Genomic DNA, 20,937 nt, shown 5'->3' with positions numbered 1-20,937 from the left:
GCGAGCCAGGATGGCACGGTGCAGGTGAGCGCGCAGGGCCCATGTGACATACACCCAAAACTCTTATCCATACATGCAACTAAACACGATTCCGTCTCATACTGGACCAACAACAAAGACAACCAAACACAGCTCGGTGAACGATTTCAACCTGCCTCCCGTGAGCCTGGACCGGTCCTCCATACCGGCTCCCCGTACCCGGAGCAACTAATCACGCCCTTAAAATAAAGGCATCCTACCTCAACCCCAACTCACTCACCCTCTCCCCATCCTCCTAGACCTCCTGCTGGTTTTGCCCCTGCTTCACTCTCCGACTCCCTGCCAATGTAGGTACGTGAGTTGGGAGATAGGTTACCTTGAGGTGGTGGCATCATGGCAGACGGAGGGGTGGTAGGACGGCGGGAACCGGATACTCTAACATGAATGGCTTTATGTAAGAGTTCCTATTTGCTACCTTCCCTCAACTCTACCCTCTACCAAACTTTCCCCTTCGCCCCACCGTTCCTTCACACAATCGTTCCCACACCATGACCTCCACCAAGGTGCATCCACCGCTATAGCTGTTCTTCCTCAACTCCAACACTCTCTACTATTCTGTGTTGCCCTCCTTTTCTTCGGGTAGCTCTCCCCACCTCCTCTAATCTTTGAGAATCTTGGTCTGACCCTAGGCCTAAAGGGACTCAAAACCATAGCCCCGACTGTCAGTAGATACATTGCCATCTCCCTATAGAAGAAACCAGCCTTCCAAGCACAAATCGAAGGCACATATTGAAAGGTGAGAAATTCCGATGATTTCTTTTTGTTGTGTTTCATCTGTTTGAATCCTTTTAACCTATATTTTCATTAATTACATTATATATAGTAGTACTGCAAAATGTGAAGAGATGGATTATGTGATTTAGTTTGCTACATTTTAAGCTCTATCCTCAAAATTCCTTAAACACGTTCCCTAGGGCAGTTGGTAACTTGGGTTTATGTACATGAGCAGTACTCTTCCTCCTCAGAGGTATAGAACACCTTCCAGTCCAAGGAACTCAAAAGTCACCATGCATGTGTCATGTGTGCACGCCGGTTCTCTCGAGTCAATCCATACCATCAATAAATCACTCGTCACCAGCAGATGGCAATGCCATTACTGCCTTGGACCAGAAATTCTCACCTCAGCACTGCCGGTGCCGGCCGGCCGGGTCCCCGCGACCGTCGTCGTCTTCCTTGGGTTCTCTTCCGGTGCATGCATGCGCCATGCATGTATGCATGCGGCGTACACGTACAGTGCCGAGTAAACGCACACGCATCGCCTCCCCAGCCTTCTACGCCATTTGTTTACTCCATGCAACAACTTCTCCATCATCAACACTCCATAAGAATAATCCTCCGCTCTCTTCACTCTTTTCTAGTAGGAGTAGTAGCACTTGGATCCCCCACGCATTCAATGCCACGTCACAATAAGCCAAAGCAAGAAAAGAAACAAGGAAACCATCTCTCTTGCTCAAACACACAAGAACTGAAGAAAGAAGGAAACAGCCCCAGTCCACAACTCCACATCCACTGGCATTAACTCTGCTGCCTGGCTCTTTTGACCGGATAAGACGAGCCAAATTCGCTTGGGGAAAGCTGGGAAACGGGCAGATAAAGCTGTTGTAGTAACATTTGGCACGTCGTGAGTGGCCTTTCTGAACTGAAAAGCGGGATGGAACTGGCATCCAAAGCTTTCTGAACTGATTATTCAACCTTGTTAGAATGGATACCGAGGCCAGCCAGTAATCCGTGAAGGATTATGACAGGCATGGTGCACTCCGATCCTTGTTCCTCGACTGAAACTCTGCAGAGAAGGTGCACGCCTTGCCTCCTTGGTGGTGGCAGTACGCCACTAGTACAAATGACTACTATCCCACTCCTGCACGACTACTCGTAGAGTACACCGCATTTACTGAAATCCGTCTCCGTCCGTCCGTAATCGTCCTGTAGTAACGTGCTAGTAGGCAACACATTCAATATCCTACTGACGTGTGTATCAACCGGACCTGCTAGCGTCCAACGTCCACTCAAAACTGTACAGCAAATTTCGGTTGTCCACCGAGTGCGCGTGACTCGCGCTGCGGTTACGTACATTTTCCCCAGTTTCTCCTCCTGTGCGGCGCAGGAGATACTCCTCTTCCTCGCAACAACAGACTCGCCCGACCACGGTCAACAAAACGCCATGTGACGCCGCTACCGTTTCTCCTCATTCCTTCCGGCAAATGGGAGCCGATCCATCCCCCGGGTCGCCATCACGCGGCCTCTTGCGGAAAAGGCACCGTCAGAGACGACGCAGCAGCAGGGGCCCGTCGCGTCGGGGCCCTTCCGTGTCTTCCTTGCCTGGCAGGGGGCTCGCCTAGTCGCGTACGACGCGTACCCTCCGCACGGTGCACCACCCATCCGGCACCACCAGCGGCGCAGCGGGGGCGAGCCGCGCGGCTTCCCTCCCGGCGCAACGCGACGGGGCCCGGTCACACCACGCGCGCGCGCATCTCCAAGCAGGAGCAGCGGGGAGCGCGGCTTCGATCGGCCAGTAGAACTGGGAGACCATTCATTGCGCGGCCACACTTCGCGATCGAGACCCGGGGTAGTAGGTGCGGCCCATTATAAGGGGCAGCTAGCTAGGTGAAAGACCAAAGCGACGGCACACGGTAGTATAGGAAGCCAAGCTAGCACACTGATCCTCTCGCCACGGCCTGTTGATTCCTCCACATAATTCCTCTGCGGCAGCTGCAGGCGCACGGGTAATAGTTAAGAAAGAATCCCTGCTAGCCGTCGCCACTCTCTCTCGCCGTCGTGAGCTTGCTTGAAGATCTGGTGGTGCTGCATAGGGGGGAGGATCGACCAAGGCTGGACTCGATCGGCATGGCCTCCTCCTTCAACAACAGGCACTGGCCGAGCATGTTCAGGTCCAAGCACGCCGCCGAGCAGTGGCAGCCGCAGCCTGACATCAGCAGCTCGCCGCCGTCGTCCCTCCTCTCCGGCGGCGGCAACACCACCAACACCGGCGGCTCCTGCCTCAACAAGCACCCCTCCTCAGGCTACGCAGGTACGCCGCCCTATCGTCGTGCGCATCGATGGAGCTGTGTGTGCATGCATGATCCTGTTGCAGCCTTACTTGCATGCCAGTACTTCGGGGTAGGGTTTTGCTTGCAAGGGATCAAGATCGAGAGGGAATTGCTCGATTGATCTGTGTGATTTGTGCAGGCGGCGAGGAGCGGACCCCGGATCCGAAGCCGCGGTGGAACCCGCGGCCGGAGCAGATCCGGATCCTGGAGGCCATCTTCAACTCCGGCATGATCAACCCGCCGCGCGACGAGATCCCGCGCATCCGCATGCGCCTGCAGGAGTACGGCCAGGTCGGCGACGCCAACGTCTTCTACTGGTTCCAGAACCGCAAGTCCCGCTCCAAGAACAAGCTGCGGGCCGCGGGCGCCGCGCGCCCGTGCCCCGCGCGCGCGCCGGCCCGCGCCGCCGCCGTCACGCCGCCCCCGCCCCCGCCCCCGGCGCCGCCGCAGCTCCTGACGACGACGCAGCAGGTCCAACTGCTCGCCTCGCCCGTGCCGCAGGCGGCGCCCACTTCCTCGTCCTCGTCCTCCTCCGACCGCTCCTCGGGGTCCAGCAGGCCGGCCGCGAAGCGAGCGGCGCAGGCGATGTCTCCCACCGCGGCCATGGACCTGCTCGGCCCGCTCGCCGCGGCGTGCCCCCAGATGTACTACCAGGGCCAGCCCGTTGCACCGCCGGCCTCGGCGCCCGCGCACAAGGTGCACGACCTCGTGGCCTCCGACGAGCCCATCTTCCAGCCGTGGCCGCAGGGCTGCTGCCTGTCGGCCGCCGAGCTCGCCGCCATTCTCGGGGGTCAGTACATGCACGTTCCAGTGCCCGTGCAACAGCAGCCACCGGCGGCGTTGCCCGCCGGAGCGTTCCTGGGGCTGTGCAACGAGGTGACAGAGCCGGCCATCACCGGCCAAAGAACCTGCACCACCTGGGGCGCAGGGCTCGGGCAGTACTGTCCCGGTGGCGGCGCCGAGCATCATCAGCTCGGCAAGAACACCGACGCGGCGCCTGCCAGGGAGGTGGCGCACGAGGACGCCACGAAGCTGGGGTTGCTGCAGTACTGCTTCGGCGACAGCACGGCCGTGGACGCGACCGCCGGTGCTGCAACGATGCGGGACGCTGCTGTCACCGTGGCGACCGTGGCTGCCACAGCTACTACGGCTCGGCTGACAGGCTTGCCTGCAAGTAGTGCTGCTCCTAATGGCGTCGTCGCCAACTATGATCTGATGCAACTGCAAGGTATGTGAATTCGATCAATCTTGGAGCACCATTGGAGTCTGTTCACCTCTTCCTTTTTTTTGTGCTCAGTACGTATTATATCATCATATGCATGGATTGTGTTTGTATGAATTAGGGCTGTCAGTGTGTCGCATCACATGATCAGTAGTAGTATATTGTGTCTCTCTTTCAGGTTCGTTTGAATTTAAATAGTAGTGTACATTGCTACTGCCACTAGCTATGACATAGGAGCGCGCTTGACATGGCACTAGACTACTAGCTTCCCATGCCTTATGATATGCGCAAAGACGTCCAATCTGCATGCTTGTTCGCGTGGGGTTGCACAGATTTCCTTTTGATAAAAAGCTCCAATCACATCTTACTGATCCCAACGCAAAAGGGCACTGCAGTCAGTGTTTGTATGCCTAAAGGGATGCATGTGGCAATCAGGGAAGATTAGGCCATATGTAAAATCTCTTGTAGATGTTCAATCTTGTCACGGCCTTTTTCATGCATCACTTTCCCGCATGCATGATAAAAGTTGCGGGATTTGTCATTTTGTAAGCGCGAAGCTTTAGAAAAGACCAAAATTTGCGAGGTGTTCTCCCCATCAGGAACAAAAGTTCGTGATAGAAAGGATGTTTCAAAGATGTGAACTATTTCATGGTGACAAAACATCAGGAACAAAAGTTCGTGATAGAAAGGATGTTTCAAAGATGTGAACTATTTCATGGTGACAAAACATCGTATCATCTTATGTACTTCCTCTGTCCCTTAATATCCGTTGCCGTGGAAAACGTGTTGTTCAAACTTTTTTAAAGTTTGACTACATTTGTAGGAAATATTAAAAATATTTATATTTTTAAATAAATTTATTATGAAAATAGATTCAACGATCTATCTAATGATATTAATTATGTATCATAAATATTAATATTTTGTTATATATATTTGGTTAAAGTTGATTACGATTTGAATTCTCGGGGAGTGAGAACGGAGGAGGGAGGGAGTACATGCATCCAATACTGCACGTAACGAGTCCATGCATCTTCTGCACGCGTGCTGTGCTTGCATCAGTCGACATGTTCATGCAACGACTAGAGTTGGGGGAACAAAAGGCACGAGGTTTACAGCATGATTCCAATTTTGGTCCCCGCAAACACAGATATTGCTTGAGTGTAGCTTGCCATCCATGTAGAAACAATGCAAGTATAGAAAAGGCACTAATGTATATAGTACTACTGAAAAGATCTGAATTGTATGATTTAAAATTTAAAATATTGGAAATTGGAGAAAAATAAAGCTGGGAATCCAAGTGCAACCCTATGGATGAGTGGCAATAACCCTAGGGCTTGGTCACAAGTCACACAACTCATAAATTGTGCCCCCTTCTGTGAGGTCTTGTCATAGTAGCTTCTCTCCGTAGTAAAAGGGTAGAATATGGTAAATTTTGCATGCGTAGGTACGTTCTTGAAAAGATTGAAGTGACGGTGGTCAAAATTTCTGCCGCTAGGCGTCCAAGCAAAGCCCCTTAAAGTTCCTTTCACACTACAGGGCGTCTTTACCTAGAGTGAGCGTGCGTGTGCATGGCAATTCAAGGCCGGCTCTGTTCAAGTGTTCATGTGCACGCATGCATTGGGCTGGACTGTGTCATTTTACTTGGGTTTCCTCAAACGCCTTCGATTTCTGAATTCACGGGCCACTGACAATAACTTCGCGGCAGTTAATACTACCGCGCACTCGCTCCCCGTTTGTTTGACTGTCTCTCTACATGGACGCATGCAGGACTAGCAGCGGACGGGGCCCTCGGCGCCGGGGCCACCACCACCAGTACCGGCGCGCCGGTTGCCGTTGCCACGGCGGCGGTGGCGGGGGAGCAGCAGGAGGGCGGCGGCGTCGCGGCGCTGTGCATCACGGACAGCGTCACGGGCAGGAGCGTGGCGCACAGCGTCGCGGCGGCGAGGCTCGACGTGCGGGCGCAGTTCGGCGAGGCGGCCGTGCTGTTCCGCTGCGCCGGCGAGCGCGGCCTCGACCTCGAGCACGTCCCCGTGGACGCGTCGGGCTGCACCGTGCAACCGCTGCAGCACGGCGCCTTCTACTACGTGCTGGTATAGAGAACGGACGCAAAGCGTGCAGAAGCAAGCGTTCCCGGCCGTGCCGTGCAAAGGCCTACTATTAGTACGTGACAAGTGGTTTAGGGTATCAAGAATATATGCTGCATTGCTGCATGTGTGCACCGATTTATCCATGCTTTTGTTGTGTTCTGTTGCGTCTTGCGTGCACTGCAGCACGCTAGCTAGGCAGTAAGAACATTACGGAGCTATATCATGCGAAAGTATGTCCTGATCGTATGTTGGTGTACGTCTCTGCAAGTATAATTACTAGTGAGTACTGTACCAGCATCTTAAGAAAATGTTAAGCCTAGCTTGGCAGTAGTAGACCATGTGCAAGTTCTTCATCTGATCCTGTTGGAACATTATCTGGTTAATGCAAAACGAAAAGAAAAACGTGTTTAGCAGACTTTGTTGGAACAAATATGAAAACAAGTACTAATATATATCTTTACAATACCGTTTTGGAGTTTTCATCTGATCAAGTTGGATAGATTTTATCTGCGATGTGAAAAGGAAAAAAGAAAATCATGCACGGATTTTTTTTTCCCCCAGCCACTCTCCCATTTGGCTCCCTATCCTATTTTTTGAGGGCTTAATGACTTATTTTACATATGAGAGATTCCTCATTATTTTCTCCCCACTGATGTAAAAGGCCCCCACTCTTTTCTCTAAGTAGGAATGATTGGAGCAGCCAGGCTAAGAATTAGGGGTAGAATTTGAATTTAGGGGCCTCGTATTTGAAGGAACAGGAGCTCGGTGGGAGTTGCTCTAAAGAAAATTCATACTCAATGTTTGCTTTCCCTTAATAATCACATCCGTCAAGTAAATAATACTTGGTGATATTGACAATTATCTTGTCAGGAAGTACGAAGAGGCCAAAATAGTTTTCATTTGTCAACCACTACGCCAAAAATAGCATTCATTGTCCAGCAGCATCATTTTCGATCAACAGCAAAAAATGAGAACATGTTTGAAGTGCAAATGGAGTGGCTCATGAACTAGGATAGATTGGTAGGAGAGAACTCTCATCTTGTATTGTTTCTAAAGGTGTTGCGGCATGCGCTTTGGAATTTAATTGTAAATATGAATTGTTAATTTAATATAAGCTCCCCCCTTTCAAAAAAAGGAAAATGGAAGATGGAGAAAAGTAAGAAATAGACTGGACTGCCATGCCAAAACAGGAAAAATGTAAATCACATGCTGCAGGGATAATGACAAATGACCAGTAACACGGGATTAGAAATCAAGGCTAATAATCAACACAAAACGTAAAAGCTGCGAAAGTGCAGAAAGATTTCTAAACATTAAAGAGCTCTTCTTTTCCTCCAAAAGTACAGGTTTGCTCATGCTTCCTTTGGAGTGGTTTGTGCCAATTTCCTTTGATCCAAATGCTGCTATAATGAAAAATTTATAGGAAAATATTCACTCCATTTTTCCTACTTTTTTATGTAAATTAAACATGGCCTTACTAGGTGAAATATCTCGATAAAAAACGAGGCAAAGGCCTGTCCTTTTTAATAAGGACAAAGGCGTGGTTTGACTACATATATTTTGAAACATATAGTGACTTCTATTTTAATAAGATACAAATGTGTCCATTATGTGGAAAGATTTCTTTTCTTAAGCTTAAGCCACGTATTGCTTCTTTTTTTAAACGAACTAGGTAGGAGAGCTTCAAATTATATTAAAAAGGAGGAGTTCCAGACTTGAGAAACAACCATTAAAACAGCGAAACAGCAAGCCACATATTATTTAATACATTTCATCATGTAGTTTCTTTACATAAGTGGAAGTTGATACTATCCATACTTTGCACTAGCTATGGATGCACATGAACTTATTAGTCATTTCATATGTTTTAAGATTTGAGAATCTGGATTTGAAACAAATTGGATAAGGTGATGGACTCGCAACTTTTACAAGACAACGAATGCATTTTCTGATGTCAACATATATTACGTATACAGTGACACAAGTCCTTTAAGAAAGAAACGATGTCCTATAATGTCCGGGTCCTACATATGTTTTGAAGCACTAGTGATTTGTGATGGGCTGCTACATCAATGATACAAATGTGTCATCTATGTGCCAACTTATAGTTTTTGTTGAGCTTAAATCACATTTCCCATTTACAATTGGTCAACATGGTGTGCGGTTTTTTTATATATACTAACATATTCTCTGATTTTTGCACAGTAACTAGTAATGCAGACCATAATTTATCTTTTGAAAATGTGGACACCAAGATTTGAAATTCATGCAACCGCAACTCAGAGCACCAAATGTGCTTTCCCATATGATCAACAAATGTAGTAAAACAATGTTTTCATCATTTTAAAAAAGAACAATTGCCAGTAATATAAGGAGAAATCGAGTGGCTAACATATACCCTACCCATTTTTAATATACATGACGTCTATGAAAAACCAATTAGCTAGTTCGTAAGGAAGTAGCACATTTTAAATTACGGGGACACCGCTTTGCTGATCTAGAAATCGTGTTTGCGTGTGTGTAGTTGGATCGTGGATGTACAGAAACGTGACATAAAATGCAATAGCAAACACGCCGGTGCGCTCGCTGTGCACCTGCAGGCTGCAGTTTAGTAGTACAATGTACGGAGTACATGTTTCCATCAAGGAAGCTTCGGATTGCGCTGTTCTTAACAGAAGCGGACAGGTACCGAGACGACGCAAGTAATTCGGACATCATGCATGGAATGCGCTGGGCCAGGTCGTGGACAAATAAAGCCAAAAAAACAGAGATTAAAATCCACCGAGGCGCCGGGGAGATGGGGACCAGAGGACGGCCTGCACTGGCGTGTCGGTCGCGCGCGGCGCAGATCTAGGCGCACGGCCGGAGCCGGGCACCGGCACGCATCGCGCTTTTTTCCTCGGCCGGTCGATCTCACTCCCCAGTCTTTCCTGCTCCTGCACCGCACTGTGCCGACGCTGTTTGGCACTGTGGCGCGCGCGCGCGCATGGGCGGGGGACACGATACACAAGGTTACGTGCGGGCAGGCCGCTCCCGTGCCGCAGGGGAGCAGCCAGACCAGGGCCCCCACCCCCCTGCCGCCGCGGCTGGCCAGAAAGCCAGACAGCGCTGCTGCACACACATGCGCAGGAGAGAGAACAGAGAAGGCGAACTGGAACCGAAGAGCCAAACACAGAGGAGAGAGAGCTACTCCTATGTCCTATCCATCTGCTGCGCGGCGCCTACGAATGTCGTAGCACAGGACATGACTGTCCTTCCCGTCCGGCGTCGGCAGACCAGCCGGACGCCCTCTTTGCCTTTGCCTACCTTCTTTGACTGAATGACTGACCCTTCCCCTCTCTCTTTCTCCGTGTCTCTCTCTCGTCAGTCTCTCTCGTCAAGCAGGTCCGGTCTGCCGTTGTCGTCAACACGGCAGGGGTCAGGGTCATGGCACGGGGACGCATGGCGCGTGCGCGCGCTCGTGCCCAACTGCCCGTGGCCGGCGGACGGAGATATCCAGCAGGAGGCAAAACGTAGGATCTGCCGACGGGACTTCACATCGCTACGGCCGGGGCTAGGGCCACAGGACGCTATCCGCTTAGGCTCTGCCTGCCTGCCTACGCGGCGCAGGGGCGTGTGCGTGTGCTCCCTCCATTGATTTTGCGCCCTACCTGGATCAGCTTTTCCATTTACTCGCTCGGGTCGGGGCCGTCGCCTTCGCCCTTAGCATCTGCGCTATGCAAAAAGAAGATTCTCCATTACATCAAACTTGCGGTACATACATGGAGTACTGAATGTAGACGAAATCAAAAATTAATTGCACAGTTTTGTTGTACTCTACGAGACGAATCTTTTAATCCTAATTAGTCAATATTTGGATAATAATTCACAAATACAAACAAAACGCTACAGTGTTGCTACAGTAATTTTAGCACCCCAAAGTTGAGCACGGTAGATTGATGTGGCCCGTGACCATTGGTGCCATGTCCTTTTCGATCCTCGACCTCCTTTCCGGAACTGCACGGGTGGAAGTGCGTGTTTGCCATTTTGACCACCCTGTCAGGATGCACGGCCTTTGTTGACTAGCTTTGGCTCACTTGCAATGTTGCCCTGCACCATGCAGCATCTTCAAGCTCATCACCATACTCTGACTAGGGCCTTGTTTAGTTGGCCAATTTGGGAGGTGCCAAATTACTGTTACAGCACTGTAGCACACTGTAGCGTTTCGTTTGTATTTGTGAATTATTGTCCAAATATTAACTAATTAGGCTCAAAAGATTCGTCTCGTAAAGTACAACAAAACTGTACAATTACTTTTTAATTTCATCTACATTTAGTACTCCATACATGTACCGCAAGTTTGATGTGATGGGGAATCTTCTTTTTGCATAGTGTCAAAGTTGGAAGTTGGGAGTAACTAAACATGGCCTAGCATCGATCGATTGTTTACTGAAGCCGACAAAGAGAGATCGTTGGTCATTGCACACACGTACTCTCTGCTCATTGCACACACGTACTCTCTGCTCTGCACTCTGCAGTCTAATCAAACAAATGGAACACACTCACGCTCGCACTCACAATCACAAAAGCAGGCGTGTAATTGGCACGCCCAAGGAGAGCACACCAAGAGGGAAAGCACACGACAGAAGAGAGAGGCCTGCCTAGACACCTGCATTTCCTGCACAAACACGCGACACAAAAACCTGAAAAGCTACTTTCTAAACTGCCATATACAGCAAAGATAGCTGCTCTAAACTAAGCACTAATCATCACGCAATGCAAAGGAGCTCCCCAAACGCGAGCTATCTTTTCCTGTATATGCTGCCACTCGCTGATCAACTGACACTGACCGACGACGTACGGGATCGTCGGATACAAGCCGGGGACGACGACGATGGAGATCAGACTGCAAGCAGGTGCTGGCTGCAGACTTTCCTGATCTCCCCCTTCCTGCCCTTCTTGATCCGGATGGATCCCATCCGGTCCATGCTGGCCACGAACGCCTGGAAGAAGCGCGTCTTGTTGCCGGCGAGTTCCTGCGCCATCGCCCTGGTCCGCGGGTCCTGGGACAGCGCCTGGTCCGACCCCAGCAGGCCCAGCCGCGCCTGCAGGTTGGCGTAGTAGGCATGGTCGAACTGGAACGGGGTGCTCACGTCGAAGGGCACCACCACGCGGGCGCTGCCGCCCGAGGACGGGCACGACATGCGGAGCGCCTTCACCAGGCGGGCGTCCATGAGCGGGTCGGGCCGCCGCGTGCCGCGGAAGTCGTAGATGCGGCCCAGCACGTGGACGCAGTGCGCGAAGCCCACGGTGTGCGCGCCGGAGAGCGCCACCAGGTCCGCCGTGCCCAGGCCCTTGCCGGCGAACACGCGGAGGAGCTCGTCCACCGTCGAGTTGGAGCGGGGCAGGCTGCCGCGGACCTTCCCCGCCAGGGACACCTTGCTGTCCTTCCGGCCCTTCTTCACCGGGTAGTACGGCCCACCAGCCTGCGTAGTAACAGAAGGTCAATCAAATTGTGACGGGCTCTTATTGTTGGGCCCAACCAACTAGGTCCGCGGCCTTTAGCCCTTTAGGGCGTGGATTAGTTTTTTTCCCCTTCAAAAACGATGTTAGTCAAACCAATCACCACTCTCTTTTTTAGGCTCAAAATAAATTTTGGGAAATGTTCGTGTCCTCCAAACGAGAGAAAAAAAATGAACAAAAAGTATGAGCCGTAGGTTTCATTTTGCTGTAGTACTGCTGCAGGATTGGGCATTTTCCTAGGTTAGGACCTAGCAAGGCAACGTGGTCCGGAAAGATGCGCGGGCCGATTCCAGAGACGGCTGCCCGTGCTACAGAACAAAGCGAGGGCCAGGTTGGACGCTTGACTATTGCGAGGGAGGGAAGAAGACGCCACTTGACCTGCTCAGAGGCTGATGGACGGGGCTAAGAGCCTAAGACCACCTGTCAAGCGTCACCTGTGATGGTTAGGTATTTGCCGTGGCAGTGAGAGTGTGCGACACGTATAGAACACCACACATGTGGCCCTAAATTAGCTCGTGGCAGCACCAAATCAGCTGGCATTGACACGGCTGAGGCAAATCTTTGGTGCCTTGCGACCAGGATCCAAGAGAGTGGCGAATCTCCAAGGTTAGCCCAAATGGAATTAGCCGACATTTTGTCTCCATAGCCGGTAGCGCCTACCAGATCAGGTAACTGTTCAGACAACGCAAAATCAACAAATTAAAAATGGTGCAGACAGTGTTCTACTCGTGCCAGTTAAATTCCCGTTACGTAACGTGAATTAAAAGCCATTGATCGTCCTAATCTGCTTTTGTATAGGCAATAGGCACAAGCCCATAAGCCACAAGCCCTACTGATGGCGAGATATATCACCGACCACAGAGTAGTGCTACTACTACGATGAATGATGATCAATATGGCAGTTGCAGAACCTTGCTGAAAGGATAGGATAAACACGGTGCGATTATCTTTACGGTCACGTAATCATGATCAGCGCACCTGACCGGCCTGCTTAATGACCCAAGCTAATAACACACGCCCTGTTCCTAACGACGTTTTTTCACACGCCGGCCACCGGCACTGTGCAGTGGCCGGCTGCGCCTTTTTCAGCATGCAGTGCAAAAAGCATACCAAAGCAGGTAAAACTTTTCTTGCCCGGCCCGTCCCCGGCGTCGCCTCTCGCTCTGGTCCTATCTTGCCAATGTACCCCTACCAACTTTAAGTACTGGCGGTTGCGTTTCAGTTGCAACTTGCAAGCCCGGCTGCTGCGCTAGAGAGCCACGTCGGTTTCTCTCGCCGGAATTCAAGGCTCACAGCCTCAGACTGCTCCTGCTTTCGGTTGCATAATACTGTACGTTACTCAAAAACAGTCTCGCCGTCGCCGGAGCCCAAGGCTCTCTCGGTCGGCTTGCGCAGGTATATACTATACGTACCTGCTGGACGTAGTCCCTGGCGGCGAGGGCGAGGACGTCGGCGCAGGAGACGACGCCGGGGCACTTGCTCTCCACGGCGGCCTTGGCCAGCTCCACTGTGTCGAACGCCTCCTGCGGCAGGTTCTTGTTCTCCTCCATGTCGCGCTCCACCGTGGGCGCCGCACTCGCGGCCGCGCCGGCCGCCGTCGGCGCGATCAGGATGGACGCGTCGCAGCCCTGCGTCAAGCGCGTGCAATTCACATCAGAATCAATGATAACTATATATAATTACACACAATGCGAGCTTGTATTACTCAAGGATTTACAACGTACTTCGACGAAGCAGTCGTGGTGGAAGAGGCGGAGCACGGCGGGTCCGGCGGCGGGGAAGTCCTTGTACCGTGCGGCGGTGACGCTGGCGACGATCTGGTCGACCGCGGGGCACGTCTTGGCGTAGAAGTCCAGCGACAGCCCGTGCCGCTCCGGCGCCCGCCTGCTCCCACCGCCGGCCGCCGCGGTCGGCAGCGGCTGCGCCTCCCTGGCGCGCGACGTCCCGACGAGGGACGACGCGACGAGCAGCAGGAGGAACAAGGTGACGCGACGGCGGATGCGGGTGCCTCGAGAGGAATCCATCGCGCTACTACTAACTAGTTTGCTACGGCGCGGAGAGAAATGAAAGTGTGTGTTGGACGACGAAGTGTCGAAGCACACGCACCAGGGTGAGCGACAAGGCTGTCTTATCCCGCAACCGGTAGCGGCGTCGCGCGCGAGCGGAGACAAGCGAGGGAAAGGGGGGCCTTGTTTGCAGGTGTGCGGACAAACAGTGGAAGGCGGGCGCATGTGGGTGCGGCGGTGGCGAGGTTGGCCGCATCCGGGCGATACTGCGCTCCCGTGAAGGGGAGGAAACCGGCCGCGGTCGCGGCAGGGACAGAGGATTACCACGGTAGACGCCAGACAGTAGTTGACTGTGCGTGCTCGTAGCCTTGGCCGAATTTTTACTGCGCTCAGTCACAGAGGTGATACTACTAGTCTACTACGTATGGAGTATGTACGAACGCTGTGAAATTTGGAAAACGTGGTTGCCAAACTCAGCGTCCCCACGGATCCTTGTTATATAGGGTCAATAGCCAAAGATTTACAAGAGTTTATCTCTAATACAACTCATCTTGTGAGCCAAGCAAACTATCTCTAACTCTATCTAAACCTGCGTAACAATATGCTCATATTACATCATAGGGATCGAGTACAACAAGATTTATCTGGGTACATGAGATCATAACTAATTCTGACAGCCTCTCTCAATCTAAACTCTTTCTATTCTTGAGATTTAGATTGCTTCTAAAGTCTTCAAACTTCTTGACCGGCAGCGGTTTAGTAAATCCATATGCTAACTGATCATTAGTAGATATCAGTCGTACCTCCAATTGTTTCTTAGAAACTCGTTCTCTAACAAAATGAAAATCTATCTCAATATGCTTGGCCCTTTCATGAAAAATAGGATTTACCGATAGATATGTCGCTCCCAAGTTATCACACCATAAACACAGCACTTGATCAAGTTGCATGCCAAGTTCTGCAAGAAGATACTCCATCCAAATTAATTCTGCAGTAGCATTAGCCATAGCTTTATACTCTGCTTCAGTGCTTGATCTAGACACAGTTGCTTTTTCTGGCACTCCAAGAAATAAGATTGGGACCAAGAAACACAGCAAATCCTCCTGTCGATCGTCGATCATCAACACTGCCTCCCCAATCCGCATCTGAGAAGGCACTTAGTAAGAATGTTCTGGATCGTTGAATGTACAAGCCAACCTCCATCATATGCTTAACATACCTGAGTATCCTTTTAACAGCTATCCAATGCATTGAAGTAGGTGCATGAAGAAATTGACGAACCTTATTAACCGAAAAAGCAAGATCTGGTCTTGTGAGAGTAAGATATTGTAAGGCTCCAACTATAATTCGATAATGAGTGCTATCTTGTGCTGAAAGCAACTTTCCTTCATGTGCCGAGAGCTTTTCTGTAGTTGACAAAGGTGTTGGTGAAGGTTTACACTTTGACATCCCTACTCTAGTCAATATCTCATGAGCATACTTTTCTTGAGACAACACCAAACCACTGCTGTCACGTTGTACTTCAATACCCAAGAAATAATGTAAATCACCCAAGTCTTTTAAAGCACATTCTTTCCTCAAATCTTGTAGTAATGCAGCAACAACATTCTCACTTGAACTTGTCACGATAATGTCATCAATATAGATCAACATATAGATTGCTATTCTAGACTTGTGGTAGATAAATAATGAGGTATCTGACTTAGATATGTTAAACTCAAGATCAATAAGTTTGGAGCTCAACCTTGCATACCAGGCCCTAGGCGCCTGCTTTAACCCATAGATTGCTTTATCAAGCCTACATACTAGGTGTAGAGCAGCAGCATCTTCAAAGCCTGGTGGTTGTCTCATATACACATCCTCTTCAAGAACACCATGTAGAATCACGTTCTGTACATCTAAATGCCTGAGGCACCATTCTCTAGACACTATAACTGATAACACAAGTCTAACAGTAGCAATTTTAATAACATGACTAAATGTATCTTCATAATCAATACCATATCGTTAGCGAAAACCTTTAAGTACCAGACGAGCTTTATACCTGTCTATAGTCCCATCCGATTTCTTCTTAACTTTGAATACCCATTTACAATCAATTATATTGTTACCTTTCTTGTTTTCTACAAGATGCCATGTCTTGTTCCTTTGAAGTGCCATGTATTCTTCTTGCATAGTCATTTTCCATTTAGGATCACCAAGAGCTTCCTGTAAGCTTTTAGGCTCACCAGTACTGCAAAAATGACCATACCTTACTGTTCCATCTATGAACTTTTTAGGTTTGACAATGCCTGACTATAGCCTGCTCCAGCGAAGCAATGGCGCCAGCTCTGGTGAAATTTCCAGCGTTTCTGATGAAGCTTCCACAGCGGGATCGTGCGGGCATAGAAGATCCACCTGGAACTGTGGGCGATGCCGATAGTGGAGGGTGCAGCGCGCCACACGGCAACAGCGGAGCGGACGGCGGAGTGGGCATAGCGGACGCGGGCGAGATTGTGTTCCCGTAGTGCGAGGAGGAGCTGTCGGGGCGGAGGTGGACGCCGACATGCTTGGCAGCGGATCAGCATGGGATCACGCGCTAGATTCTTCTGCGGGTCCTCGAGGATCTCCATTGGATCCGGCGTTCGGATTGTCTGCGCCCTAGGAATCCATTGCTGCTGCTGTCCAGCCTCCATTGAGCACCGTATTGTCTGCAGAAAAATCATGTGTTTCTCCCTCGGAGTTTTGATTAGTATCAACATTAGTAATAATAGAGTCAGGACAATCTACACCCCCTAGATTGTGAAGATATTCAGGAAGGAGAATGATTTCTTTTCTGAGTTGAGCACCAACATTTGGATGAAGGTGAGCAAAGGGAAAATAGATCTCATCAAACACTTGAATTCTTTGTGCATGGCATTATATCCTAAGAAGGCGCAACGGATAGAGCGAAAGGACAGCTTTCAATTGTTGTAGGGCCTCAAATTTAGCCAACAAGCACACCCAAAAATTCGCAAAGAGTTGTAATCCGGTGTGTCATTCAGGAGCTTCTTAATTGGAGTCTCATCTTCAATAACTTTACTAGGAAGGATATTTATGAGGTAGGTTGCTGTCAAGAAGGCATGATCCCAAAATTTCAAAGGTATGGATGCATTAGCTAGAAGGGAAAGGCCAACTTCGATAATATGATGGTGCTTCCTCTCAGCAGCACCGTTTTGTTGATGAGCATGCAAGCAGAAGATTCGGTGATGGATGTCAATTTGTTGAAAGAAGGAATTTAAACCTTCATACTCTCCACCCCAGTCAGATTGCATGGCAAGGATCTTTTTATTAAATTGTCTCTCAACTAAATTTTGGAAGTTTCGAAAAACTTGAAAAACATTATACTTCTTTTTGAGAAGATATATCCAAGTATATTTGCTAAAACCAACAATAAAGCTCACATAGCAAGTATGTCGGCTGGTAGAAACTGTTAGCATACGATGTAGGCTACGCTAGCGCAAAATAAAATTTTTCTACCGTGTAAATCAGGAAAACTGTCGTATATGGATCACGGGATTACCACTCGACGCACTAGTGCGGAAGATGTAGAATCGTGTCGGGGCAGCGAAGTTGATCAGCATAGTCGGACACGTAGTCGATCATGTCAACGTCGAGCAGCTCCTCAGCAGCTCGTCCACGTGCAGCAAGGTCGTCCTCGTGCTGCGGCTCGTCGTCGGCTCGTCCAAGTGCTGCAGGTGCAACACCTCCAAGGTATCCACACGTGCAGGGAGGAAGCGTCGCAAGACGGACTGCTAGGTCCGCGGGTTGCAACAGGGCAAGGGCATGGGAGGCGCGGCAGATGTGTTTTCGGCCAAAGGGATGAAACCCTAGGGCGCCCCACCCCTCTATTTATAGAGGTTCCTGATGGGCCTCTGGGTCCGAGGCCCTTTAGTACTTCTAAATCTGATCCAACTCGAATCATATTCGAATTGGGCTTCCAGCCCCTTAAGTGTAAGACCCTATGGGTTCTGATACGTATAGACATGGCCCAAGTACTCCTACTAGGCCCAATAGTCGGTAGCGGCCTCTAGCAAGACGTGCCAACTCCTATACGCACATGAAGATCATATCAGACGAACCATCACAACATCACGTACATGATATTCCCTTTACCTCACGATATTTGGTCTAGCTTCAAGCCGACCGCTCTTTCTCGATCCTGTGATTCAAAATCCCTTTGTAGGTTAACTCTTAACTGTACGTAGCATGGCCATGCATTTTCGGATCCGATCACTCGAGGGGCCTAGAGATATCTCTCTCAATCAGATAGGGGCAAATTCCATTTTGATTGACCATGCCTCACAGCATGCTTCTCGACAAACCTGAAAGCTACCTTTTTAACTACCCTGTTACGGTGTAGCGTTTGATAGCCCCTAAGTAAGTCGATCCACATCTTGAGTACATGCGACAATCTCAGGTCCAAGAACAAAGCGTACATGTCGTGTAAAGAGAGAACTACTTCTCGTGTTGGGTCAGTCCTAGCATATGTCTCCACATATACCTACATTATTAGTTTGACATCTCCATGTCCATGACTTGTGAAACATAGTCATCAACTAATACATGTACTAGTCTAATATTCATGTGTGTCCTCACATGAACTCCAACTAGGGACAACTTTATAATAACCATACAAGTAAAGAGTTCCACATACAATTCACATAATTGCAGATGAATTCAAGTAGCCTTTAATGGATATTCAATAAACACAATATACAAATCATGGATACAATCAAATATCATCATCTCTATGATTGCCTCTAGGGCATACCTCCAATAGAAACTAGGGCAGGACCCCACACATCAGAGAAGATTAAATCAAGAGGATCCTTAGAAATACTATCTGATCTTGAATAAGGTAACTTGATGGCTCTTGGCCATTTGAAAAGCATCACAAACTGACTCAAAATTTAAATCAGTAGCACAAAGAAGCTTATTATTACTAAGAACCCTCTCAACAATGGAAAGAGCAGGATGACCTAAACGACTATGGCATCTAGATGTTGACGACTCACTGACTCCATGGACTTGCTTCTTGAGACCTCCACTTGAAGGATGTGCTACTAGAGGATAGAAACCACCACGTGATCTACCTTGATGCAGGACTTTTTTTGTTTCCTGATCCTTAATGAGAAAGAACTTTGGATGAAATTCAAGAAAGGCATGATTATCTCGAGCTAATTTGTGAATGGAAACAAGATTCTTGCTAGCATTAGGAACATGAAGGATATTATTTAAGTGTAGATTGCTACTAAGGGTATGTAAAATTGTAGCTGCTCCTACTGTCCTTGAGTATTGATGTTGATCTTCCTCATCATCATAGCGGTACCAACACCTTGGGGCTTCAAGTCCCACCTTCTTGCAAATTTGACAAACCACCTTGTTGGTCTATCCTCCTTGTTTGGGCATACTTGGGCTCGAGCTTTTGCTTCCATGACTTGATCCTCCACGATTTGCACCATTGTGCCCTTGCCCATGATTTCCATTATTGCCGTAGCCACAAGGGGCTCCTCGTCCACGGTAGGCAGCATTGGCGGAGGTATTGACCGCCATCTTGATACAACTCCAGACGGTAGTCATAGGCCAAAAGCCATGAGTAGAGATCATTCAAGGGGATGGGATCTGAACGTCCAATTACTGAAGCAACAAACGGATGATAATCATAATCAAGGCCATTGAGAATATGAGAGACCACCTCATTGTCGTCGACGATTTTCCTTGCAGCAGCGAGCTCATCTTTGATTGCCCGCATCTTGTTGATGAAGGTTGTGGACGACATGCTACCCTTCTTGAGAGTAGAGAGCTGCATGAGTAGATTGGTCACGCAAGCTCTGGTCTGCGCTGAGAACATGACCTCCAGCATGCTCCATGCTTCAGCTGATGAAGTCACGGAGGTCACCTGCCCCAACACATCCTTGGTGATGGAGTTTAGTAGGTAACTCAATAGTTGTTGATCCTTGGCTAGCCACGAGTCATACTCGGGATTGGGAACAATAGTTTTCTTGGTGTCCTTCATGACCTCCAACGTCTTGGGTGGCAGCAGGGAGGTTCCTTCAAGAATCCCCACGAGCTGAGCGCCACGAACTGCTGGTAGGAACTGCGACTTCCATAGGAGATGATTGTCTCAGGTAAGTTTCCCCGAGACAGTCGAGGTGGATCGGCGAGGCTGACAATGAGGACGCCATGGATACTTTGGAGGATGTAGATGTATCTTAGGAAGAGGATGCTTTGATTATCATGTGAAATTTGGTAAACGTGGTTGCCAAACTCGACGTCCCCACGGATCCTTGTTATATAGGGTCAATAGCCAAATATTTACAAGATTTTATCTCCAATACAACTCATCTTGCAAGCCAAGCATACTATCTCTAATTCTATCTAAACCTGCGCAACAATATGCTCATATTACATCATAGAGACCAAGTCCAACAAGATGTATCTCGGGTACATGAGATCATAGCTAATTCTAACACGCAGCCTATATGCGGATGCACATGTATCGTACACTGTCGAGTCTGGTAAGGTACTATACTAGAGCACCAGAAATAACCACAAGCTTTTTCTTTTTTCCCAATGCAATTGGATCCATGATTCCCTGGGGATTGGAAACTGTGGGCGTGGTCTGACTGTCGAGGACTGCGGGGGTATGGGTACGAGAGATATGGACACAAATGGCTGACTGCAGTGGGAAAGAGGGTCTTGCATGAATCATGCTTTGTACTCTTTGTCGTACTTGAAGGTTGAATCAGGCAATCCATCGTGTCGATCCGAAGGCAATTTCGTTTTTCTTAGATGAATGAAACAGATAACTTTATGTACATGGATCGTGCAGAAAGCTGAATTATTAAAGTTGTAGATCTAAAAACCGGTAGTGGTTTGACAACCTCTAGACCGTGGATTGTGGGCTCTTCCTCACACTTAGGGGTGTTTGGTTCCAATGGCTAAACTTTAGCCCCGGTCACATCGAATGTTTAAATACTAATTAGAAGTGTTAAATATAGACTATTACA

General features: G+C 49.2%; 2 protein-coding genes across 2 annotated transcripts; one reads left to right on the top strand and one right to left on the bottom strand.

Moving 5' to 3' along the window:
• Positions 1-2,683: 2,683 nt before the first annotated feature.
• Positions 2,684-6,754, top strand: LOC101786475 (WUSCHEL-related homeobox 7). Its single transcript, XM_004969415.3, has 3 exons — positions 2,684-3,067; positions 3,226-4,314; positions 6,079-6,754. The coding sequence occupies exons 1-3, from the start codon at positions 2,884-2,886 to the stop codon at positions 6,405-6,407; spliced, it is 1,602 nt and encodes a 533-aa protein (XP_004969472.1). The 5' UTR covers positions 2,684-2,883; the 3' UTR covers positions 6,408-6,754.
• Positions 6,755-10,849: 4,095 nt separating this feature from the next.
• On the bottom strand, positions 10,850-14,017 carry LOC101786070 (peroxidase 19). The gene is made up of 3 exons (XM_004969414.3): positions 13,625-14,017; positions 13,313-13,528; positions 10,850-11,863 (listed from the first exon to the last, which is right to left on the bottom strand). The coding sequence occupies exons 1-3, from the start codon at positions 13,922-13,924 to the stop codon at positions 11,279-11,281; spliced, it is 1,101 nt and encodes a 366-aa protein (XP_004969471.1). The 5' UTR covers positions 13,925-14,017; the 3' UTR covers positions 10,850-11,278.
• Between the last annotated feature and the right edge of the window lie 6,920 nt (positions 14,018-20,937).

This window comes from Setaria italica, chromosome V (genome assembly GCF_000263155.2).
Source record: "Setaria italica strain Yugu1 chromosome V, Setaria_italica_v2.0, whole genome shotgun sequence".
Taxonomy (NCBI): Eukaryota; Viridiplantae; Streptophyta; class Magnoliopsida; order Poales; family Poaceae; genus Setaria; species Setaria italica.
Note: the sequence above shows the minus strand (reverse complement) of the source record. Positions and strands in the feature narration are given on the sequence as shown.

Coding starts and splice junctions, on each gene's coding strand:
- LOC101786475 (XM_004969415.3), top strand. CDS start 2,884: ATGGCCTCCTCCTTCAACAACAGGCACTGGCCGAGCATGTTCAGGTCC. Junction 3,068..3,225: donor CCCCTCCTCAGGCTACGCAG/GTACGCCGCCCT, acceptor TGATTTGTGCAG/GCGGCGAGGAGCGGACCCCG. Junction 4,315..6,078: donor TGATCTGATGCAACTGCAAG/GTATGTGAATTC, acceptor GGACGCATGCAG/GACTAGCAGCGGACGGGGCC.
- LOC101786070 (XM_004969414.3), bottom strand. CDS start 13,924: ATGGATTCCTCTCGAGGCACCCGCATCCGCCGTCGCGTCACCTTGTTC. Junction 13,529..13,624: donor ACCACGACTGCTTCGTCGAA/GTACGTTGTAAA, acceptor CGCTTGACGCAG/GGCTGCGACGCGTCCATCCT. Junction 11,864..13,312: donor CCAGGGACTACGTCCAGCAG/GTACGTATAGTA, acceptor GTTACTACGCAG/GCTGGTGGGCCGTACTACCC.